We start from the raw sequence: 26,595 nt of genomic DNA on the forward strand, positions 1-26,595 counted from the left end.
GTTGTACACATGGCTGTTATGTCACATGAGTGATGACCATGTACACATGGCTGCTATGTCACATGAGTGATGCACGGGTACACATGGTTTTTATGTCACATGAGTGATGCACGGGTACACATGGCTGCTATGTCACATGAGTGATGCACGGGTACACATGGTTTTTATGTCACATGAGTGATGCATGGGTACACATGGCTCTTATGTCACATGAGTGATGCACGGGTACACATGGCTGTTATGTCACATGAGTGATGCCCAGGTACACATGGCTGTTATGTCACATGAGTGATGCACGGGTACACATGGTTTTTATGTCACATGAGTGATGCATGGGTACACATGGCTCTTATGTCACATGAGTGATGCCCAGGTGCACATGGCTGCTATGTCACATGAGTGATGCACGGGTACACATGGTTTTTATGTCACATGAGTGATGCATGGGTACACATGGCTCTTATGTCACATGAGTGATGCACGGGTACACATGGCTGTTATGTCACATGAGTGATGCCCAGGTACACATGGCTGTTATGTCACATGAGTGATGCCCTGGTGCACATGGTTTTTATGTCACATAAGTGATGACCAGGTACACATGACTGTTGTGTCACATGAGTGATGCCCAAGTACACATGGCTGTTATGTCACATGAGGGATGCCCAGGTACAAATGGGCTTTTATGTCACATGAGTGATGCCCAGGTACACATGGCTGTTATGTCACATGAGTGATGCCCAGGTGCACATGGCTTTTATGTCACATGAGTGATGCCCAGGTACACATGGCTTTTATGTCACATGAGTGATGCCCAGGTGCACATGGCTTTTATGTCACATGAGTGATGCCCAGGTACACATGGCTTTTATGTCACATGAGTGATGCCCAGGTACACATGGCTTTTATGTCACATGAGTGATGCCCAGATACACATAGCTTGTATGTCACATGAGGGATGCCCAGATACACATGGCTTTTATGTCACATGAGTGATGCCCAGGTACACATGGCTTCTATGTCACATGAGTGATGCCCAGGTACACATGGCTTTTATGTCACATGAGTGATGCCCAGGTACACATGGCTTTTATGTCACATGAGTGATGCCCAGGTGCACATGGCTTTTATGTCACATGAGTGATGCCCAGGTACATATGGTTTTTATGTCACATGAGTGATGCCCAGGTACATATGGTTTTTATGTCACATGAGTGATGCCCAGGTACACATGGCTTTTATGTCACATGAGTGATGCCCAGGTACACATGGCTTTTATGTCACATGAGTGATACCCAGGTACACATGGCTGTTATGTCACATGAGTGATGCCCAGGTACACATGGCTGTTATGTTACATAAGTGATGACCAGGTACACATGACTGTTGTGGCACATGAGTGATGCCCAGGTACACATGGCTTTTATGTCACATGAGTGATACCTAGGTGCACATGACTGTTGTGGCACATGAGGGATGCCCAGGTACACATGGCTTTTATGTCACATGAGTGATGCCCAGGTGCACATGGCTTTTATGTCACATGAGTGATGCCCAGGTGCACATGGCTTTTATGTCACATGAGTGATGCCCAGGTACATATGGTTTTTATGTCACATGAGTGATGCCCAGGTACATATGGTTTTTATGTCACATGAGGGATGCCCAGGTACACATGGCTTTTATGTCACATGAGTGATGCCCAGGTACACATGGCTTTTATGTCACATGAGTGATGCCCAGGTGCACATGGCTTTTATGTCACATGAGTGATGCCCAGGTACATATGGTTTTTATGTCACATGAGTGATGCCCAGGTACATATGGTTTTTATGTCACATGAGTGATGCCCAGATACACATGGCTTTTATGTCACATGAGTGATACCCAGGTACACATGGCTGTTATGTCACATGAGTGATACCCAGGTACACATGGCTGTTATGTCACATGAGTGATGCCCAGGTACACATGGCTGTTATGTCACATAAGTGATGACCAGGTACACATGGCTTTTATGTCACATAAGTGATGACCAGGTACACATGACTGTTGTGGCACATGAGTGATGCCCAAGTACACATGGCTGTTATGTCACATGAGTGATGCCCAGGTACACATGGCTTTTATGTCACATAAGTGATGACCAGGTACACATGACTGTTGTGGCACATGAGTGATGCCCAAGTACACATGGCTGTTATGTCACATGAGTGATGCCCAGGTACACATGGCTTTTATGTCACATGAGTGATACCTAGGTGCACATGACTGTTGTGGCACATGAGGGATGCCCAGGTGCACGTGGCTGTTATGTCACCACATGCTTGGTGCACAGGTGCACGTGGCTGTTATGTCACCACATGCTTGGTGCACAGGTCCTCTTTGCTATGGTGATGTGTACACATTGATATGAGCACACTCATGCGGAGCAGCAGGAGGTTACACAGCTGCACACTAGGGGTCGCTGTAGACGCTGCGCTACGTTGAGAGGCGGTTACAGAGCACAGGAAGCGGATGTCTGAGGCAGCAGCCTGAGAGTAAGGAAATGAAAACAGAGGGTGACGCTCTTGCCCCGAGTTCTCTACTGCTCTGGTGGAGTAGCGCTGAGGTGAGAGTAGGTGCCGAGCTGTAGGGACTGCACCTGGACTGGCGCTGACAGGAGAGACCGCTCCGCACAGAGGACTGCCCCGCACAGAGGACTGCCCCGCACAGAGGACTGCCCCGCACAGAGGACTGCCCCGCACACAGGACTGCTGCTGGGACACTGCCACCCTGGGACCAGGGGCTGGACGCTGGGAGCTCGGATTGTACTCACATGCTGTTTTCCTAGGAGAAGCCTGTACCCACGGCCAGCATGGCTCGGATCCCGGCCGCCAGCCTTCTACCCCAGGAGCAGTGCTGCTGCTGCGGACACACACGGGGAGACCACGGTCACAGCCCGGCATACGTGAGGGAGGAGAGGAGCAGCCGCACTCCTGGGACCGGCGTCTACAGCCTGCTCCTCACCTTGTTAACCCTGCACACAGCCCGCAGCCACACAGAAGGTGAGAGTCTTTTCTGCCCCGAGCCTCCGCGTTGGTGTCCAGAGGTGGCCCCCCTGCCCGTAGCCTCCGCGTTGGTGTCCAGAGGTGGCCCCCCCTGCCCAGAGCCTCCGCGTTGGTGTCCAGAGGTGGCCCCCCTGCCCAGAGCCTCCGCGTTGGTGTCCAGAGGTGGCCCCCCTGCCCAGAGCCTCCGCGTTGGTGTCCAGAGGTGGCCCCCCTGCCCAGAGCCTCCGCGTTGGTGTCCAGAGGTGGCCCCCCTGCCCAGAGCCTCCGCGTTGGTGTCCAGAGGTGGCCCCCCTGCCCAGAGCCTCCGCGTTGGTGTCCAGAGGTGGCCCCCCCCCCCTTGGCCGGAGCCTCTGCATTGCTGTCACCTGCTTGGCCACCAATGTTTGCATGTGGCACCTGCCTAGGGTAATTCGCTCACCTCTCCCTTGTATGCGACCATCTTGACCAACACCCCCTGGCCTGTGGCGGCTTTCTCGAGGCCCTGGCTTTCCGGAGGGCCTCCCTTCCCAACCCGTGGTGGCTTTCTCGAGGCCCCCTTTGCGTTTTCTGCCAGTGTAGGATCAGACCAGTGCTATACAGATGAGCTTGGAGCATTTCTTCTCTCTTGCACAGAAGTAGTGCAGGAACCTAATAAAGACCGTACGCTGGAATGACTGGCGCTGGAGTCCATGGTGCTGGAAAGTGTTACACTTTTAGGACTTTTTCATTAAGATGAGCATATGGCAAATATGTTTTGGCAGATCTGACAAGCTTGGTGGGCTCTGCAGCATATGCTTTATACCTGGGGAAGATATTAGTATGTGATATATTTGGTTACTACTGTTCAGCGGTGTCTTTGTTTACCTCTAGTTTGTATTAAGGGGTGGCGTTTTTGTAGAGTATCGCCTGTGACAGAGTGCAGTTCTTGGAAGTGAAATGCTTTTCGGACACTTCCGTATAACTGACCACAATTCTACAACTAAAATTGTAACTTCCTCTTAGGCCCATTACAACACTTCCAGCCTTATGTCAAAAACTGCTTCAGAGACAACTTGTCCTTGTTGCACAATCTCATTAAAGGAGCACTCCAGGCAAAAATCAGTACTGACTGGAGTCTGAGTGTTCAATTGCCTAGGGATTCCAAGAGCCACAAAGAGAATCCTTTTATTGGTCCCTAACAGCACGCATTGAAGTGGGTGGTCGTGATAACGTCCTTACAAGGGTTTATGCCAAGGTTCAAACTTGTCCCATCTTCATGGAATTGGCGATATCTTCTCATTCACTGGGGATCTGACCTACACTCCATTCAAATGGTGGGTCTTGAAAGCCTTATTCCTTGGACTAACAGTAGTCCCAGTACCTAATCAACAGTGACCAAAAAGTTATTCCCCATTTATTGCATAGGGGGATAACTTCCAAAATTTGCAGAAATCTTGAATGGGGCCAAGAGGCTTTGCAGATTTACCTGTCAGACAAACAGTCGTCTCCTTCACCTAAAAGGTTACTTGTCAAATTGGTGACATAGAAAGTCACAAGCAAAATAACCCGCACTACATATGAAGTGTATATATACTGTTAAACTTAAAATAAAGATGTGCATATGGGTGTGATGGGACCATCACCATACCGACCATCGGAAACCAACTGGATAGAATAACAAAAAAAGAAGAAAAACCCGACAAAGGTCTTAAAATATTATACATTTTTTTAATGTACCGAATTTTTCGCTTTTTTTGACACACTTTTGTTTTCCCAAATTTTGGGGGAAAGTAGGGGGTGCGTCTTATAATCTGAATATACGGATTATATACTGCAGGGCTCAGGGGAGGTGGGGGTAGCTCTGTAGCGGTGCTGGAGGCTGATTCAGGCTGGTGGAGGCTGCGGGAGATCTCCTGCTCATATAATATGCACTGCCGCTGTCCATCACCGTGGTGCTGAAACCGCACCGCCGTTATGGGCTGGGGGAGCGGCGCATATTATATTTGCCTGTGGCCCCCCCCCCCCAATTTGGCACATTCCCCCCATGCCCCCCCCCCCCCGTGTTAGATATGGCCCCCATGCTGCTGCCCATAGTAAAATATAAAAGTCTTTACTCTCCTCCTCCAGCGTGTCTCCCCGGTCTCCCTGCTGCCGCTGTGATCAGGCACGCAGAGATGATGTCACTCTGCTGTGCCGATTACATGATCGGCACCTGGAACCAGGGAATGCAGGAGCTCATCAGAACAGAGGGAGACAAGAGGGAGGACAGCACTGGAGAAGGTAAGTAAATATTTTTTTATTTTACTATGGGCAGCAGCATGGGGGCCATATCAAACACAGAGGGATGTTTTTCATCCATAGGAGGCCATGGGCAGCACAGGGGGATATGTGCCATCCATAGGGGGCCATGGGCAGCACAGGGGGACGTGTGCCACCCATAGGGGGCCATGGGCAGCACAGGGGGACGTGCGCCACCCATAGGGGGCCATGGGCAGCACAGGGGGACGTGCGCCACCCATAGTGGGCCATGGGCAGCACAGGGGGACGTGCGCCACCCATAGGGGGCCATGGGCAGCACAGGGGGACGTGCGCCACCCATAGGGGGCCATGGGCAGCACAGGGGGACGTGCGCCACCCATAGGGGGCCATGGGCAGCACAGGGGGACGTGCGCCACCCATAGGGGGCCATGGGCAGCACAGGGGGACGTGCGCCACGCATAGGGGGCCATGGGCAGCACAGGGGGACGTGCGCCATCCATAGGGGGCCATGGGCATCACAGGGGGACGTGCGCCATCCATAGGGGGCCATGGGCAGCACAGGGGGACGTGCGCCATCCATAGGGGGCCATGGGCAGCACAGGGGGACGTGCGCCATCCATAGGGGGCCATGGGCAGCACAGGGGGACGTGCGCCATCCATAGGGGGCCATGGGCAGCATAGGGGGCCATGGGCAGCACAGGGGGACGTGCGCCATCCATAGGGGGAGCCATGGGCAGCACAGGGGGACGTGCGCCATCCATAGGGGGAGCCATGGGCAGCACAGGGGGACGTGCGCCATCCATAGGGGGAGCCATGGGCAGCACAGGGGGACGTGCGCCATCCATAGGGGGGGCCATGGGCAGCACAGGGGGACGTGCGCCATCCATAGGGGGGGCCATGGGCAGCACAGGGGGACGTGCACCATCCATAGGGGGGGCCATGGGCAGCACACTGGGACGTGCGCCATCCATAGGGGGGCCATGGGCAGCACACTGGGACGTGCGCCATCCATAGGGGGGCCATGGGCAGCACACTGGGACGTGCGCCATCCATAGGGGGGGCCATGGGCAGCACACTGAGACGTGCGCCATCCATAGGGGGGGGTCATGGGCAGCACAGGGGGACGTGCGCCATCCATAGGGGGGGGGGTCATGGGCAGCACAGGGGGACGTGCGCCATCCATAGGGGGGGCCATGGGCAGCACAGGGGGACGTGCGCCATCCATAGGGGGGGCCATGGGCAGCACAGGGGGACGTGCGCCATCCATAGGGGGGGCCATGGGCAGCACAGGGGGACGGGCGCCATCCATAGGGGGGGCCATGGGCAGCACAGGGGGATGGGCGCCATCCATAGGGGGCCATGGGCCATATCCAGATTAAGGGGGCTAATTTTAGGATGGGGGGCTATGAGGGACATATACCCTATATGATTTAGATGGACACTGGCATTATAAGATGGACCCCATTTAACATTAAAAAAAAAATTCCCTTTTCCTTCACCACATTTGGGGGTGCGTCTTATAATAAGGTGTGTCTTATAAAGCGGAAAAATATGGTATTTAATAAAAACCAAAACTTGATTGCAAAATAGTCTCACATTTTTGCCAGGGGTTGTATATTATGGACTCACCTGGCTCTGAAGATGTTCATTCAGTTTACTTTTGTTTAAAAAAAGCAGATCACAGACATGGCACAGAACTAAAGTCATTTCAAATGTCAACTTTCTGGCTTTAAGAAACACTAAAAAAATCATGAAAACATAATGTGCTTGCCAGTAACAGTTACTTTTCAAGACCAAACGGGGAAAAATTATGGAATCACTCAATTCATTTCGAAAACTAACACCTGCATCAAATAAGATCTGCTCGTTAGTCTGCATCTAAAAAAGAGCGATCACTGTGGAGAGCTGTTGCACCAAGTGGACTGACATGAATCATGGCTCCAACACGAGAGATGTAAATTGAAACAAAGGAGAGGATTATCAAACTCTTAACAGAGTAAATCATCACGCAATGTTGCAAAAGATGTTGGTTGTTCACAGTCAGCTGTGTCTAAAATCTGGACCAAATACAAACAACATGGGAAGGATGTTAAAGGCAAACCTACTGGTAGACCAAGGAAGACATCAAAGCATCAAGACAGGAAACTTAAAGCATTATGTCTCCAAAACAGGAAATGCACAACAAAACAAATGAAAGGAAACTGGAGTCAATGTCTGTGACCGAACTGTAAGAAACCGCCTAAAGGAAATGGGATTTACATACAGAAAAGCTAAACAAAAGCCATCATTAGCACCTAAACAGAAAAAAACAAGGTTACAATGGGCTAAGGAAAAGCAATCGTGGACTGTGGATGACTGGACGAAAGTCATATTCAGTGATGAATCGCGAATCTGCATTGGGCAAGGTGATGCTGGTACTTTTGTTTGGTGTCGTTCCAATGAAATTTATAAGCATGACTGCCTGAACATGTAAATTTCCACAGTCACTGATGATATGGGGCTGCATGTCAGGTAAAGGCACTGGGGAGATGGCGGTCATTACATCTTCAATAAATGCCCAAGTTTACATTGAAATTTTGGACACTTTTCTTATCCCATCAATTGAAAGGATGTTTGGGGATGATATCATTTATCAAGATAATGCTTCCTGCCATAGAGCGAAAACTGTGAAAACATTGACCTTATGTGTCTTCTTTTAAGCAATGTCATGGCCTGCAAATAGTCCAGATCTCAATCCAATTGAAAATCTTTGGTGGAAGTTGAAGAAAATGGTCCATGACAAGGCTCCAACCTGCAAAGCTGATCTGGCAACAGATCCAGATTGATGAAGAGTACTTTTTGTCACTCATTAAGTTCATTCCTTAGAGACTGCAAGCTGTTATAAAAGCCAGAGGTGGTGCAACAAAATACTAGTGATGTATTGGAGTGTTCTTTTGCTTGCTTGCTTTTTTTTTTTTTTCATGATTCCATAATTTTTACCTCCGAATTGAGTGATTTCATAATTTTTTCCCCCGTTTGATCTTGAAAAGTAACCGTTACTGGCTAGCACATTGTTTTCATGTGTTTTGTTTTTTTTTTGTGTTTCTTAAAGCCAGAAAGTTGACATTTGAAATTACTTTAGTTTTGTGCCATGTCTGTGATCTGCATTTTTTTTTTTTTTAACAAAAGTAAACAACTAAATGAACATCCTCAGAGCCAGGTGAGTCCATAATTTCTCAGGGGTTGTACGATAAAAACAAGGGCGGTGTGCTCAAAAATATATTAATATACAAGAAATTCCATACAAAAGGAAGTGCCGAAACGCGCATGTCGGGGTGAGGGCAGTGTGCGTTACTATCAAGTATTTACAATTTTTCAGCACCATCCCTTTATAGACAATCTCTGCATTTACAGTCATCATATATGCAGTGTCTGCTAGCCAGCCGCAGACACCAGCCATTGATTTATTGGACGGCATTGGTTTTGCTTGATTGATGCAGTTAAAATTTGTTTCGTATAGACTTCATGTTATATGCAGCTGCACATTGAACACTAGTGATATTTAAGTATTGACTGATTGAATTTTTGTAGCTGGTGTTGCAGTTGGTACAGTAGTGAACAATTGGTGGTCCTTGGAATTCTATATACATCAGTGCAGCGGCTGTATTATTAGGCTTGAATTTGACCCACTCCACTGTTATATTAAAGACTAGAAGGTGGCCCGATTCTAACGCATCTTTGTTATATATATATATATATATATATGTTGTGTGTAGTTGTCAAGTGTTTGTGTAGGGTGCTGTAAATGTTCTGGGTGGGGGGGTGAGAGCGGTGTTGTTTGTGTGTTTCGTTGTGTGTTGCGTTTATGGAGCGCTGTGTGTCTGCAGTGTTGTCTGTGTGTGGTGCTGTGTGTGTTGCGCAGTTTATGTGTGGGTGTGGGGTGCGTGTATGTGTTTTGGGGGGAGGTATGTTTTGTGCAATGTGTGTGTGTTGCGCGGTATGTGCGTATATTTGTGTATGCTGCGGTGTTTGTGTGACGTTGTCTGTGTGTGTGGGTGTCTGTGTATAGGGGTGTTTGTGGTTCCCAGTGTGTGTGGTGTGTTGGGCGGTGCGTGTGTGGCGGTGTGTGTGTGTGTGTGTGTGTGTGTGTGTGTGTGTGTGTGTGTTTTGGGGGGAGGTGTGCACCCCCCATCGTGCTCCATCCCCCATGCTGCGCACCCCCCATCGTGTTTCATCCCCCCCCATTCTGGGCACCCCCCATCGTGCTCCATCCCCCCATGCTGCACCCCCCATCGTGCTCCATCCCCCCATGCTGCACCCCCCATCGTGCTCCATCCCCCATGCTGCGCACCCCCATCATGTTTCAACCTCCCATTCTGGGCACCCCCCATTGTGCTCCATCCCCCATGCTGCACCCCCCATCGTGCTCCATCCCCCATGCTACGCACCCCCATCGTGTTTCAACCTCCCATTCTGGGCACCCCCCATGCTGCACCCCCATCGTGCTCCATCCCCCATGCTGCGCACCCCCCATCGTGTTTTAACCTCCCATTCTGGGCACCCCCCATCGTGCTCAATCCCCCATGCTGCACCCCCCATCGTGCTGCACCCCCCATCGTGCTCCATCCCCCATGCTGCACCCCCCATCGTGCTCCATCCCCCATCGTGCTCCATCCCCCATGCTGCACCCCCCATCGCGCTCCATCCCCCATGCTGCACCCCCCATCGCGCTCCATCCCCCATGCTGCACCCCCCATCGTGCTCCATCCCCCATGCTGCACCCCCCATCGTGCTCCATCCCCCATGCTGCAAACCCCTCGGAGTATAATAGGAGGAGTATAATGGGAGGAGTTGTCTCGGGGGGAGGTGTACAGGTGCCCAACGTGTGCGGGGGGTGTGGCATAGTGTGGGGGCGTGGCCTAGCGGCATAGTGTGGGGGCGTGGCCTAGCGGCATAGTGTGGGGGCGTGGCCTAGCGGCATAGTGTGGGGGCGTGGCCTAGCGGCATAGTGTGGGGGCGTGGCCTAGCGGCAGTGTGGGGGCGTGGCCTAGCGGCATAGTGTGGGGGCGTGGCCTGGCGCCATAGAGTGAGGGGGCGCGGCCCGGCGGCCTTGTGTGAGGGGGCGCGGCCCGGCGGCCTTGTGTGAGGGGGCGCGGCCCGGCGGCCTTGTGTGAGGGGGCGCGGCCCGGCGGCCTTGTGTGAGGGGGCGCGGCCCGGCGGCCTTGTGTGAGGGGGCGCGGCCCGGCGGCCTTGTGTGAGGGGGCGCGGCCCGGCGGCCTTGTGTGAGGGGGCGCGGCCCGGCGGCCTTGTGTGAGGGGGCGCGGCCCGGCGGCCTTGTGTGAGGGGGCGCGGCCCGGCCGAGCCCAGCGGCCAATCCGTATGGGGGGGCGGGACCAGGCCAGGCCAAGCCCAGCGGCCAATCCGACGGTTGTCACTGTAAGGACACAATTTTGGAGCAAGACAGACAGACAGAATAAGGCAATTATATATATAGATTATGGTGACTCACCTCTCTTACTTATTTAGGTACGGCATATTAGAAAATGATTACAATTTTGTTTTGTTTTTTTACTCCTTATATATAAATGTAATTGGTATATTATAGGCACATATTCAATGTATATAATAGAATTCTTTTTTTTTTTTGTTCTATTCTATGGACTTTTTGGCACTAGCACCTTATTTACTAATGAACTATTTAAGTACTTTTACCTATTTCTTTACACTCTTTTTTTATTTTTTTATGTAACTGCTTACCATCTATTGTCTATACCAAGTCTTATACCAACAACAGGACTAACATTCAATTTGTTTTTTTTGTAAAAAGTAACCTTTTCTGTATTTTTGTATGGATTTTTTTGTATATTAATATTTTTTTGTGCACATCGCCCTTGTTTTTATTGTATGTTATGTCAGACTGTTTTGCAATCAACTCTTGGATCTTTATTAAATACATTAATAAAATTTTTAATATTTTATGACCTTTGCAGGTTTTCCTTTTTTTTTTTTTTTTTTTTTGTTCTAGCAAATTAGTGACATGCCTATGTAGGCCATAGAGCAACGATAAAATGATACTCGTTCTGTATTGATGCCCTGTCTTGCTAAATTCTCCTATGAAAGGGGCTGAAAGTTCGTACTTACGAAGCGCTCACTGGTATCCTAATCAGGCACGAATACTAAGATTCTGTATAGCAAGATATTATGTATTTTAATAGCACATGAATAATCAATGGTACATAGGCATTAGCACTTCTTTAGTCATAGAATCTTATACAATAACAGAAATATGCATCAAATTTACCGTATGTTGTAGCACTTCCTTTCTCATCGGAGGGACTCGATTAGTGAGAAGGAAGACAACCCGGCCTCTGCATCACAGGCGCAGTGCGTCCACTTTGAGTGTCCTAGGAAATGTCCTTATCTCACTAAGCGAGCCCTGTATTTTTATACCAAACGTATGTCGTGTGCACTGAGTATTGCAATTGGTGACCAGCATGTGATTGCTGAGTCATGGTCATGTAACCCGACCACAGGCTGTTGTGGGCACTAGTAGCTTCCTACACATGTTGCTAATTGACCACTGGTTTCCTGCATATGTTGCAATGAGCCGTGAATTTTACATTGCCAGTTTCCTACACATGTTTCTAGCTAACCACGAGTTTCATATGTTCAACTGTAAGAGTTCCTTCCTCATAATCAAGACCTGCTCATCATGGTGAAATTGGGTCAACCAGAGGACACCTCTCTGATACTGAGTTTTGGATGGATCAAATAATACCTGTGATCACTATCTTTTGATTAGGATCCCTATCTAATCACACTCATTCTTCAGTCATATCACATTGGTATCACATGCCACAATACACTTCTAGGCTAGTTATGTGGCTTCAATTCTCGATTTCTCAGTGCTGGCACATCGGATTGTGACTGGTATCGTTTTTATTGGTAACAAACACTGGTTTGAAATGCGTTGAATATTCAATATTCTTCCAACAAGGACTTAAGATTTTATCAAGGATGGGCTGGACCACAGTATTTTGCGCATAATTTGTCTTGTTGCTGTAGTAACTTTACAACCATACCGCTAGGTTAAGGCCTTGTTCACACACTGCGTTTTTACCCACTTTTTTATGTGTTTTTGCTGCAGAAATTTCTTGAGAAAGTGGTTGTAACCTTTCTGCAGACATTCCCCAGCAAAACCTATGGAAAAAAAATACCTGTGCACACACTGCATTTTTTTTCTCTTCTTTTCTGCAGGTACCTGTGTTTTTTGCCATAGATAATGGTAAAATATCGCAAGGACCAACCTGCGTCAAAAACGCATGCGTTATTGGTGCTTTTTTTGAACGCAAGTGCGCTAATCTTTCAGACTCAAGAAATTTCTTGAGAAAAATCCTTTTTCTAGTGCGCACAGGGCCTAATACGTAAAGTTGCCCTTGAAGGAGCCAGCCTCTTTGCACAATGCATTTTTAGAAGGGTCACAAAATGATATAATCACTGGTTACCCTTTTGCTTTGAGTCCATTGTGTGGAATGTGCAATCCACATGGTTGTTGTTTTGCGGAGAACTCCAGTGATCATGTGTAATCTATGGGAGAAACGGCATAAGTGAATCAACCAAAGAGAATGCTTGGCGGCTCCTCCAAAGTAATACAGATAGATACAATATGTGACAGTTCTGAAGGGAGATATACAATTATTAGCCGCTTTACGTTCAGTAGTTGCAGTTTGCTCTTTTGGGTTGGCCATACTCATTAGATGACTTCTTGCGATCGGGTCACAGCTGCGGAGGAGAGGGAGGCGTTAAAATTAACATCTCCATTGTCAGACTGTGTGTCGCACTGCATTTGAATGACATCTGAGTGCAGTCCGATGTTTTTCTCGCACCCATAGACATGTATGGGTGCCAGTGACTGCTTTCACAGACAATTGCAGCATGCTGTGATTTTTTTTTTTTTTTCCTCCTCAGTCCGTTTATGGCTGAGTAAAAACTCACAGATCTGAGATGTAGCATTGTCTTACATGGAACAGAGTGCAATGCGAGATTTTCTCACATTGCACTCATGCGAGTCATACGCCAGTGTGACTCTGCCCTTAGACGTGGCTATTCACCCCTTCAACGAAAATGGTACTGTTTAGCAATTGTTGACTTCTCCACTCTTACTCCGTATTAGATCCTGATGTTTTCGACAGGATCCGTTGTACATGGAAGTCATTGACCGGTTTGGCAATTGTCTATATACAGTGCCTTGCAAAAGTTTTCGCCCCCCTTGAATTTTTCTACCTTTTCCTACATTTCAGGCTTCAAACATAAAGATAAAAAATTTAATGTTATGGTGAAGAATCAACAAGTGGGACACAATTGTGAAGTTGAATAATATTTATTGCTTATTTTAAACATTTAAAAAAAAAACCCCACCCTAAAAAGACCCAAACTGAAAAGTGGGGCGTGCAATATTATTCGTCCCCTTTACTTTCAATGCAGCTGACACTCACTCCAGAAGTTCATTGAGGATCTCTGAATGATCCAATGTTGTCCTAAATGACCGATGATGATAAATATAAGCCACCTATGTGTAATCAACTCTCCATATAAATGCACCTGCTCTGTGATATTCTCAGTGTTGTGTTTTAAAGCACAGATAGCATCATGAAGACCAAGGAACACACTAGGCAGGTCCGTGATACTGTTGTGGAGACGTTTTAAAGCTGGATTTGGTTACAAAAAGATTTCCAAATCTTTAAACATCTCAAGGAGCACTGTGCAAGCGATCATATTGAAATGGAAGGAGTATCATACCACTGCAAATCTACCAAGACCCGGCCGTCCATCCAAAGTTTTATCTCAAACAAGGAGAAGACTGATCAGAGAAGCAGCCAAGAGATCCATGATTACCCTGGATGAACTGCAGATATCTACAGCTGAGGTGGGAGAGTCTGTCCATAGGACAACGATCAGTCATACACTGCATAAATCTGGCCTTTATGGAAGAGTGGCAAAGAGAGAGCCATTTCTCAAAGATATCCATAAAAAGTGTTGTTTAAAGTTTACCACAAGCCACCTGGGAGACACACCAAACATGTGGAAGAAGGTGCTCTGCTCGGATGAAACCAAAATCGAACCATTTGGGCACAATGCCAACCGATATATTTGGTGTAAAAGCAACACAGCTCATCACCCTGAACACACCATCCCCACTGTCAAACATGGTGGTGGCAGCATCATGGTTTGGGCCCGCTTTTCTTAAGCAGGGACAGGGAAGATGGTTAAAATTGATGAGAAGATGGATGGAGCCAAATACAGGACCATTCTTGAAAACCTGTTGGAGTCTGCAAAAGACCTGAGAATGGGACGGAGATTTGTCTTCCAACAAGACAATGATCCAAAACAGAAAGCAAAATCTACAATGGAATGGCTCTCAAACGTATAAACGTATTTAAACGTATAAACGTTAGAATGGCAAAGTCCAGACCTGAATCCAATCGAGAATCTGTGGAAAGAGCTGAAAACTGCTGTTCACAAACGCTCTCCATCCAACCTCACGCAGCTCGAACTGTTTGCAAAGGAAGAATGTGCAAGAATTTCAGTCTCTTGATGTGCAAAACTGATAGACACATACCCCAAGCGACTTGCAGATGTAATCACAGCAAAAAAGTGACGTTACAAAGTATTAACTTAAAGGGGATGAATAATATTGCACGCCCCAATTTTCAGGTTTTTTTTTAAAAAGTTCAGAATAAGCAATACATTTCATTCAACTTCACAATTGTGTCCCACTTATGGATTCATCATAATATTAACATTTTATTCAAGAGGGCCGAATACTTTAGTAAGGCACTGTGTGTATGTTTATATGTATGTATATATGTGTGTGTGTATATGTGTGTGTGTGTGTGTGTGTGTGTGTGTGTGTATGTGTGTATATATATATATATATATATAATAAAATATATTTATTACGTTCACATGATCATATTTTTGGTCTGAGTGCTTTGCATGGAAAAGCAGACCGCACTCAGATCAATGTATTTACAGGGGTTTTGCAGGTGAGTGATTTTATTTTTTTCACTGACTGAATCTGCACATGAAAAAAACTGCAATGTGTACTAGTTTCTTCTGTTTGTTATATGACACTTGCCCATTCAATGGTTGTGCAAACAAAGAAACAAGCAATGCCTATAATATCTGGTAGCCCTTCCTTCAAAATGAAATGCCTAGACACTGGGACTGCCACACACTAGTTCTGACTGCTCGGGCTCCGGGCTCCGGGCTCCCCAAGAATGAAAGTACAGTATCTTAAAGATGATTGGTCACCCCCCTTGCATGACTGTTTTTTTAATAAAAATTCTTGGATCTTTCCTTACGACCCATTGCACCATTCTTTTGTTTTTCCTACTCGATTACCTTTGAATAAATTGATAATCGCGTGTTGCCACCTAATGGTGTGTCTGTGTGATATTGTCCAATCAGTGCTGACAATGCAGGGACACGCCCCTTTAGAAAAGAGAGAAGTAAGATCCAGTTTATTCAGAAATTTATAAAGGAAATATCAAAAGGAAGTGACTATACGAAAATCCTTAATGCCCAGGGAACACAGCAATTTGCTACAACAGACCTGACGAGGGCTGACTGTAGTCCTTCCACACACACCTCATATGACTCCATTTAGTGATAATTTTAGCACTAAATCTGCTTCATATTATTATTTATTTCTGATGTAGAAATGTTCCTTGGAATTTCTTCAGTACTCGTGTAATTGTCATTATTTCATAGCTGACAATGGTCATCCGCACTGATGTGTGACGCAATGAAACTGTATCCTAGAAAGTGATTTTTCTTCCACGCGTTTTGGAGTAAAACGCCATCAGGACAATCACAATTCCATCATACATAAAACTCTTATGTACCATGTAATTGTGATTATCCTGATGAAGGCGTTTTACATTGAAACACGTTGAATGAAATAACTTTCTAGGATAGTTTCATTCCTTCACACAGCAGAGCGGATGTTTAACCCTTCGTCCATTGTCAGCTGTTGAATTCCAGGGTCTGCAGCAGCCGTGTCCATGCTCTTCAAGTGGTTATGTCTCACACAACCCCACCAGGTGAGCATTTCCCTGTGTATCGCCACCAGCGTCACAGTTAAGTTCTGCTAATGTCTCTCCCGCATTCAGTTATTATTTCTGTAGCAGACTCGGGTAGCCATAAAGCTGTAACAATTTGGCCTATTTGAGAAGTAGCAATTTTAAAATCTTAAAATATTGCCAGCACAACATGTTATGGGTTTAAAATCCAGACCAACAAAATGTTCTGGGTTTATTAGGGTTACTCAGGTCACGGCTTTTTTTGGAGCACAGTGACATTTACAGTAAACTTCGGCCAGAAGGATTTTCTGGCACTGCCACATAGTATAGTACCCAATAGCATTATCGGTCACCTGGAATGTGAGCCCGATGAGTAATAGATGCCTGCCTAGCCACCACTGCCAGGACACACCCAGATTGGCCCCTGGCCCCTAAGGGTGTAGGATTGCCTCTAACCAAAAATGAAAATAATTGACTGTGAGTCATCATACTTTTTTTTTTTTTTTTTTTTGTAAGTACAAAATAGGTCTTTAAATTGATCCTGAGCTACAAATAACAGAGCTATTGTGAGAGTTTTAGTCAGCCACGTGGCAAACCTGGAAGCGAAAAATTCAGACACTTCAATAACTCTTAAGGCTGTGTCCACACTTAGCGTTTTTTCATACGTTTCAGCAGCGTTTTGAACTGCAGCGTTTTAATGCCAAAAGGCATGCGTTTTGATTTCCAACAAAGTCTATGGGAAATTGTGATTTCTTGTGCACACAATGCTGTTAAAAATGCAGGGTTTTGGTTGCAGAAAATTTGGCAAAAACGCAGCGTTTAAAGAAGCAACATGTCAATTGTTTTTGCCATTTTGGCAGCGTTTTACTAACATTTTAAGTCAATGAGAAGTTGCAAAACGCAATCTACTTAAAAAATCTAGCGTTTAACATGCTTTTTTGATACAGAAAACATGCTTTTTGGACCAATTAAATGCATGCGTTTTTTTTTTTGACAAAATATTAATGGCATGGTATGTCCCTTTACACACACACACACACACACACACACACACACACACACACACAGTCCAACAATTAAATGTATGAAAATCAATAAATGTAATTTTATGCATAAATATTAGCACACAGTTATCATTTTACTAAAATAAGCCATTTTTTATATGATTTTAATATTGACTTTTTTTTTTTTTAATAGTGTTTGTATGTTTAAACTTTATTTAGCATTGTATTTGCAGTCAAAACGCATGTGTTTTTCAGCAGTGGAAAAGCATGTAAATCGCGGTAAAAACGCAAGCGTATTTATAGCGGTTTTGTGATCAAAACCAAATTTGACGACCATTTCTGCCACAGGATGCAGTTAGAACTGCAACTACCTTGACGCAAAGTGCGCACATAGCCTAAAACTTTGCAGTGGAAAACTGGGATTTTGGCTTTTTGATTTGAATATTTAATTTTGTCTTTCTTAACAAACAGAAGAAGCTTTTTTTGTTGTAGAATCTCTTAGGCTGCTTTCACACCATCCGGTTTTAGCAGAGCCGGCTAATCCGGCTCTTAAACCTATGCAACGGATGCGGCGACAATACCGCATCCTTTGCATAAGTTTTTTACATGCGGCCTGTCCGTTTTTTGCCGTTGGCGGCACGCTACTGAGCATGCACAGTGGAAAAAAACGCATTCGGAGACCGGATGCGGTGTTTGCCGCAGGACGCCGCATGCGGCGTCCATAGGCATGCATTGCAAATGCGATGCTGTTTTTTTTTTGCCAGGCAACGTTCCATCCGGCCGCCGCATCGGCTAAATCTGCCGCATGCGGCAAAAACCGGACCGAAGCAAGCCCATGGGGCACAATCCGTCACTAATGAAAGTCTATGCAAAAAAAACGCAACCGGCGGCAAAAAAAAACGGTTGCGGTTTTTCTGCAAAGCGCCGGATTGTGCCGCAGAGCAAAAACCGGATGTGTGAAAGCAGCCTTATGGAAATATAAGGACTGTTCTTTGGATGTTGTTGTGGTGCAGTAGTTTGTTTGGTCTTCCTAGTATTTTCTCTATGGCCTCATTCAGACGAAAGTTATTCTGGTGCGAGTTTTAATGTATCAAACTTTTATCGCTTCTAGTCTGTGGCGCTTCTCATATTTGGTCCATACCAAAACTAGTAGAAATGTTAAAGTGACAGATGAAATTTGACAGCCCAAATCTATGGGTGATGAAAAAATTGTGCAGCTCTCAAAATCCACCCGTGTGTGCTATTTTTACTTTGATTAGAGAAGCTTGAGGGACATCTTTGTTTTTTGTATTTAAGTAAAACTGATGACATTCTGATGGTAAAATCTGATGTACTGACCAAACTGCTGAAAATCTAATCTAAAGTAATTATGAAAAATCACTGACGTCTGAATGAGACCCAAGTCTAGGTCTACACAGCCACTTGTAGTCGTGTGCCTTAAAGGGAACCTGTCACCTGCGGGGCGGTCCAGTCTGATGGACGTTGCTGGTTTTCTCCTGCTGCTTCCTCTATCTTTTGAGATCGCAGTCCTCCTTCTTGCTTTTTGACGCATCCTACATCATCCACACAGTATCCTCCATTGCACTCCTGAGCAAGCCTCGGCATTCTTTAACCTTTTTCGCATCTGCACATTACAGTACTTTGCTCTGCCCTCAACAGGGCAGACAGAAGTGCCCTTGTTCAGGAGTGCAATGTAGGACACCGTGTGGAATGACGTAGGACACATCATCCACACGAAGCAAGAAGGGGGGACGTCTGTCACAAGGATAGAAATGTGCAGTGTCAAGACCAGCTACACCTATTGGACCAGACCGGACCACCCCGCTGGTGAGTATATGACAGGTTGCCTTTAAGATCGCCGTCTCACACTACTACATTGCAAATAATGAATGTGATTTTGCATTCCCAGCTGCTTGCTAACAGTTGTTAGTGCTCGCTCATAACTAATCTCTATCACGCTCGGGTGCTTTGTACTCGTAACTACTAGTTTGATGCTTGGATGGGCGTGACTTGAGTACGCGAGAATAATGGAAGTCAATGGGGTAGTCGAGCATTTCTCCATTATACTTGGGTACTCAAGTTGCACCCATCCGAGCGTCTGACTGCAGGCTACGAGTACCGAGCATGGTAGTGCTCACCTATCACTAATAGAGATCTAATCTGGCTTCACCAAGTACATTGTCATTGAGTGTCACCGAACTTCTGCTATTTTTTAATGTCATCTAGGCACAAGTCGCCATGTGGTCTTAGTCTTATTTATGCTGATGAAATTAGCACAAGAATTCAGGCAGAAATATTTACATTTAAGAAAAATGAGTATGTATTGGGCGGACTGCTGAAACATGGCGTCATTTAGTATTAAGAAAAATCTAAATTGGTTTAATGGATTTTTAATCTTTGAGGTCCGTTCATCAAGACTTGTTTTGTGCCACAGTCTTTGTCGAGGCCACTGGAGTAACGTGCCCAATTCATTGAGGGAGCGCTCCTGTTCATGAGTTTGCCATTCACAGACAGAACTCTGCTCCATTCAGAGATGCTGTTAATTTTTATGCTATATACAGTATATTTATGCCACTTTTGCTCCTCACACGTCTCACATAGTTGAAAGTTGTTGGAGCTAAAAGCGCTTAAATCCGCAGAGTTTTTGCAGAACAATTGAGTTGCACAAAAGGTTTACGCCATTTACAACACTTTTATGTGAGAATTCTGGTAACTGATGATTCCGTCCCTTTTAGTTTTCCAAGTTCTAATAAAAAAACATTTTCAAACCTGTCAGTAATTGTGTCCTGTAATAAGAAAGTATGTGTGTATATGTGTGTGCATCTGTCTGTCTTTAAATATTCTCTTTTTACCTCTAAGTGTTGCTTGTTTTTCTTTTGCTGCTCTTTCGTTTTTCAGAATCTTATTGTGGCTTGGTTATACACAGCCCACTGTCACTCTGGCTGATTTCTGGCTAGTTTCTCTATGTAAATTGTATGGCACAGATGCTGACTGTACATATTTGTCTCGGCTGATGACACTGATAGCATACGTGGCAGGTGAGTCTTCGGCAGACGCAGCGAGCTGAATTTAGCTTGCAGTTACGATGTCATTACTCATTTTGTAAGAGCACCTACTCCTTCCTTTGATTAGCTGTTCTGACAGTCAGTAAAAACACTCCTCTGTAACTGAGCTTACATTTTCTTAGTGAAAATTCATTCCTTGCATTTTGTTGTGGTCCCCACCAGTGTTTAGGAACGGTCCCTCAAGTCCTTGTATGGCACACACTCAGGATAATCTTGACATGATCAGTTATATATGGAAATGTTAATGGCCAGTCTGATGGGCTAAGAACCAGAAACCCAGCTTCTATGCCTGTAACAGAAAAAAAAAAGCCGCGCACACACACACACACACACACACACACACACACACACACACACACACACACACACACACACACACGTAAAAAAAAAAGTGTTTTTAAAGCTAAGAAAAAATGTGGTCAAGGGAGGGAAAGGCATAAATTAACGACCTTTTACTCGCATGATAAAACCCCTTGCCAACTTTTAATGCAGCAATGTTGTGGTCCATAGCCGTGAATTGGAGTTTTAGCCTACGGCCTCGGAGATCTATGTCTGCAGACACTGCTCTGAGGAGAGCCACAGCTCCTTTATTTTAGTGATCTGCGGGTTTCATAGAGCACAGACCCACACTCTCCACACTTGTGTTGTCTTTTGATGTGTCCCAATGATGTTAAAAGTGAAACTTCTATATACTTCATAAGGTGCAGAGGATTTCCTGTATTACTATATTATTTGCTTTCCTGCTAACGTTTCTCGCAATTCTAACCTCACGAAGCGAAATGTATAGGCTTTACATTCTGTTGTCCCACTAACTTCTTGTTTCTAGATAGATTTTCATGTAGTTATGGTACGGCCATCATCTGGAGTGGATATAGATGCTGATAGAGAGGACCTGAAAGCTAGCTTCCATCTATGCTCTCCCAGGGTTCACGTGACCTAACAATCTGCAGCCGGGTAAAGGAGAGGAGGGGGGACATAAGTATAAAGAATGAGTTGTATGAGTGGTGGACACTACTGGACAACCTTACTTAATCAGTTGAAGACCTCAATTAAAATAAAAATGGTGTATACTCTTCTCCTGAAGTACCACATTGTTTGTCTCTTTCATTTCTTCAGAAGTTGGGTGGTTAGGCTGGGGCCACACGGGGATTACTACGATCCCCTTACATGACACTCAGCTCACGCTGGCAGTACAGCAGAGCCGAGTGTCATGCGAGTGTCCCTGTGACTGAGGTCCGATCGTGCGTGCGGACCTCAGCTGCGGGGGGCAGGCCATCTCTGAGGAGATGCGGGCCAGTGCTGCGAAGGGGAGGGCCGGCACGGAGGAGAAGAGGGAAGGATTTATCTCTCTCCTCCGTTGCCGGCTATTGTCATTCTTGCCCTGCACTCGTGGTACACCGGTGTCGCGAGTGCAGTGCAATTTTTCTCTCACCCAATAGACTTGAATGGATGCGAGAGAAAACAGGATCGCATTACAGTCGCAGTATGCTGCAATTGTTTTCTTGGTCCGATTGGGGCCGAGAAAATAATCGCTCATGGGTGCTGACACATAGGCTAATATTGGTCCGAGTGGCATGCGATTTTTTTTTTTTTTTTTTTTTTTTTTTTTTTTTTTTTTTTTCTTTTTTCTTCTTATCGCACTCCACTCGCACCGATTTTCATGCCGTGTGTCTCAGGCCTTATCTGAAGACTCATGGGCAATGTAGTCTTCAGCCTCAATTCAGCAAATCAGACTACTCTTATTAGATATAAACAAGAGCAGCAAGACTCCTGGATTTTCAACAAACCATTCATACACACAAACATTCAAACACATGTTTTATATAGAAATTTATAAGTCATGTAATCCTTCTAATAACAATCTGTCACCAGGTTTTTGACACCTAATCTAAAAGCAGCATAATGGAGAGACAGAGACCCTGATTACAGCGAAGTCACTCACTGTCCTTTAATTTTAGAAAAATCACTGTTCTGTCAGTAGGAGATTATCACTATAGGACTAGTAAGGCTATGTGCGCACTTTGTGTCGAGGTAGTTGCAGTTCAAAAAGCATCCTCTGGCAGAAAGGACAATGCTTTTGGCTTTAAAAATGCATGTAAAACGCAAAGAAAGTAGCCTATGCGCACCTTGCGGTTTTCATGAGTTTAGTGCTTTTCCGGTGCTTTTAGAAACGCTGCAGTTTTGTATTAAATTGAATGGATGGGAAACGCAGCCAAAATGGCAAAAACAATTGACATGCTGCTTCTTTAAACTCTGAGTTTTTGCCCAAATTTATACAAATTAAACGCTGTATTTTGAACAGCAAAGTGCGCACAAGAAAGCCCAATGTCCCATTGACTTTGCTTGAAAATCATAAAGCAAGCATTTTGGCATGAAAATACTGCAGTTGAAAAAGCAGTGGAAAAGCAGGTAAAAAGCAAAGTGCGCACATAGCCTAAGGCCCTGTGCGCACTAGGCGTTTTTACCCGCGGTTTTGATGCGGAAATTTCTTGAGAAATCTTTGAAATCTTTCTGCAGACAGTTCCCAGCAAAACCTATGGGAAAAAAAATAGCTGTGCGCACACTGCGTTTTTTTTCTTAAAATTCTTTCTGAAGATTTTCTTGAGAAAGTGTGCATGTCACTTCTTTTCCGCAGGTACCTGCGGTATACCCCCGGTATTTCACTCCATTCACTGTAATGTAATCGCGAAATACTGGGGGTATACCGCAGGTAGCAAATGAGTATGGGTAGCAAACCCCCAGTATAGCCGCGATTTACCTGCGGTAATGTTCATCGCTGCCTGCGGTTTTGCAGGAAGTGATGTCATTATGACAGAAGAGGAAGTGGAGCAGAGTAAACACACAGGTCACACTCCCTGGACACCGCACAGAAGCACTTCCGTGTGACCTCCAGGTGCCCGTGCAGTCTGTGTCCCGCTCCGGCCCCGCGGCTGCCTGCCCTGCAGTGTCAGTGTCTGCCCGCAGTATCAGCAGCTTGTCACCTTGCAGCGCAGGCAGACACTGACACACAGCAGTGCGTGCAGCCGCGAGGATGCCGAGCGCTGCGTTCAGGAGGTTAGATGAGATCATTACCTGCTGTGACGATCTCCTGCCTCCTGACGTCACCGCTGTCACTGCCGTCTATGCCCGCGGCCCGAGACTGTCACTAGCGGTGACGTCACGGGCTCTCGCGATACTGCTGAGAACGCGGCAGGCATAGAAGGCAGTGACAGCGCTGATGGCAGGACTGCAGGAGATCATCACAGCAGGTAATGATCTCATCTAACCTCCTGATGGCAGCGCTCGCCATCCCCTGCAGTGACCTGGGCTGACCTATTGATGTTCGCTCAGGTCACTGCATTACTCTCCCAGCCAATGGGGAACCTTCTGTTCTTCATTGACTGGGACAGTGACTATAGTATGGATCACCATGGGCCCCCCCCCCCCTTTTCCCTTATTGGATTACACCGGATCCGGATTTGATTGTCCTTGTTCTTGTCAATAAATTGGTGAAAGAGGGAATGTGGGGAGTGTTTTTTTTCAAATAAAACTTTTTTGTTGTCTATTTTTTATTTCTTACTGACTGGGTTAGTGATGTTGGGTATCTGATAGACGCGTGACATCACTAACCCCAGGGCTTGATGCCAGGTGACATTACACATCTGGCATCAACCCCATATATTACCCCGTTTGCACCAGGGCAACGGGATGAGTTGGAGCGAAGCGGCAGGATTGGCACATCTAATGGATGCGCCACTTCTGGGGCAGCTGCAGCATGCTATTTTTAGGCTAGGGAGTGTCCAATAACAGTGGACCTCCCTAGTCTGAGAATATCAGACCCCAGCTGTCCGCTTTACCTTGGCTGGTGATCCAATTTAGGGGGGACCCCACGTTTTTTGTTTTAAATTATTTATTTAATGTAAAATTACAGCGTGGGGTGCCCTCTGTTTTGGATTACCAGCCAAGGTGAAGCTGCCAGCTGTGTTCTGCAGGCTGCAGCCGTCTGCTTTACCCTAGCTGGCTACAAAAGATGGGGGGACCTCACGTCATTTTTTTTTTTTTAATTATTTTTTGGCTAAATACAAGGCTAGGCACCCTTTAGTGCCACATGAAAGTCACCTAAAGGGTGCCAGCTTAGAATATGCAGGGGGGTAGGACATTATATAGGTCTTTCTCATTTATTTATCTATCTATCTATTCATCTTTCCCTCTATCCATTATCTGTCTATCTATCGATTATCTATTATCTATATTATTTATTGCAGTTCGGCATAAAAAAAACCGCAGGGACCAACCTGCGGAAAAACCGCGGCAAAAACACATGCGTTTTTCCCGTGGTTTTGGTGCGTTTTTTTTACCGCAGATGCGGTAATCTTCAACTCCCAGAAGTTTCTCAAGAAATTTTCTTGAGAAAAATCACTTTTCTAGTGCGCACATAGCCTTAATCTGCCGCTATGTTGTCCTGCATATTTGTGAGCTCTGTGTAACCCCGCCCAACTATGATTGACAGTTTTTTGCCTATCCACAGTAAGCTGCAAATCAGTGGTGTGAGCAGCATAAGGCTATGTGCCCAAGGGGACATTGTCCTGCAGATATATCCGCAAGACATTCCGCAGGTGCTCCCAGAAATCCGCAACAGAACTTTCTCTGTTTCCATGCTGCGGAATGTCGTGCGGATATGGTGCGGGCATTCTGTATTGAGGATACAGTACCATGGCTTCGGCGCTGCATCCTCAATGCAGAACAAGTGCTGCAGTGATCGGGGTGCTCATACTTGCCTCCATCATGCAGCACCTCGCTTTCTGGCGGCCGGGTCACTGTCAGGCAGCGTCTGGTTCACTGTGCTGGAGGTGGGTGGGCCTGAACTAGCTCCGGCTGTCACATGACAGGAGCTCGTGCAGGCCCCGCCCACCTCTTCCTTCCTGTACCTGGCTGGATCCACCGCGCTGCTGTACACCGGACAGTGAAAGTGACTCGGGTCTCTATCAAGGCAGGTAAGTATATGGGACCCTGCGGAGAAATCCGCAACAATAATTGACATGCTGCAGATTTTTCCGCACGAAAATCCGCACGATTTCCGCTGCGGAAAAATCCGCAGCGTGGGCACAGCATTTCCCAAATGCCATAGAAATGGCTGGGGAGTAGCTGTGCTGCAGATTTCTGGAAAATCCGCGGCTTGTCTGCGAGAAATCCGCGGCAAAATCCGCGCATTTTCCGCAGCATGGGCACATAGCCTAAGGGTATGTTCATACGTGGCTTTTTTTTTTTTTTTTTTTTACCACAAACATGCAGCGTTTTTGTCCCAAAAAATGCACCAAAAACGCAATGCATTTTGCTCAATGCGTTTTTAATCAAATCTATTGACTGGAAGGGCTCACAACGCTGGAAAAGTGCATAAAGAATTGACATGCTGCATCTTCAAATACGCAGCCAAGGTGGAGCCAAAAAAAATGCACTGTGTGGACAGCAAAATAGAAATCTCATAGACTTGGACGAAGGAAATGCATGCATTTAGGTGCATATTTGTGACCTCAAAAATGCAGTAAGACATGCCCTGTGTGAACATAGCCTAATACAGAGCTCAGCATTCAGAGAACTGGAAGATCTGCAAAAGAAACTGTGATTTTATCAAAACTGCAGGAAATAGCCAAGTAAATGACATCTCGCTGGAATCTGGGTCTCATCATGCTGCTCATACCTTCATCTTCTTTGAAATAGAAGATACTTCAGCAAAACGCTGGTGCATACATTAGCTTTTCTGGCAGCTGTGCACTTTTTTTTTTATCTTTTATATTTAAGATGTCCACCAGAAGAATGTCACTCTTTCCAGCAGATTATTGGACGGTTTGCTGTTATAAAATGCTTCAAAAGTAAACCGGGCATCTTTTGAGCTGGATATGTCACCACTATTAATCGCTTGGTGTTTTTAGAAACATGAAGTAGTTTAAAAAAAAATGTTCAAAAGCCTGAAGATCAAGTAATATGTCTATAGAAATGCTACTGACAGACTGCCTTTAAATGGGGGTTCTCTTCTCATATAGTGAAGGCATATCTGGCAATAGCACTCCGCTGTGCAGAGACCTGCAGCTGGCCCCATCTACTTGAATGGAGCTGTGCAGTTCCCCTGCACAGTGCTGAATTAGTGGTGGTTTCATAGTGATCCTAGCAGTATGCGGTCAGGCCAGACGTTGGGGACACGTTTATTCATGAACCCAAT

General features: G+C 46.0%; 1 protein-coding gene across 5 annotated transcripts in view; it reads left to right on the top strand.

The window, feature by feature from the left end:
- Nucleotides 1–2,513: 2,513 nt before the first annotated feature.
- The window catches only part of TMEM131 (transmembrane protein 131), a 252,048-nt gene continuing 227,966 nt past the window's right edge, over nucleotides 2,514–26,595 (top strand). For all 5 annotated transcript variants that reach the window (XM_075336598.1, XM_075336600.1, XM_075336599.1 and 2 more), the window contains exon 1: nucleotides 2,514–3,047. In XM_075336598.1, coding sequence (XP_075192713.1) covers nucleotides 2,858–3,047 — 190 coding nt within the window. In that variant the 5' untranslated portion in view covers nucleotides 2,514–2,857. The remainder of the gene's footprint in view (nucleotides 3,048–26,595) is intronic.

The sequence above is a fragment of the Anomaloglossus baeobatrachus genome, chromosome 2 (genome assembly GCF_048569485.1).
Source record: "Anomaloglossus baeobatrachus isolate aAnoBae1 chromosome 2, aAnoBae1.hap1, whole genome shotgun sequence".
NCBI lineage: Eukaryota > Metazoa > Chordata > Amphibia > Anura > Aromobatidae > Anomaloglossus > Anomaloglossus baeobatrachus.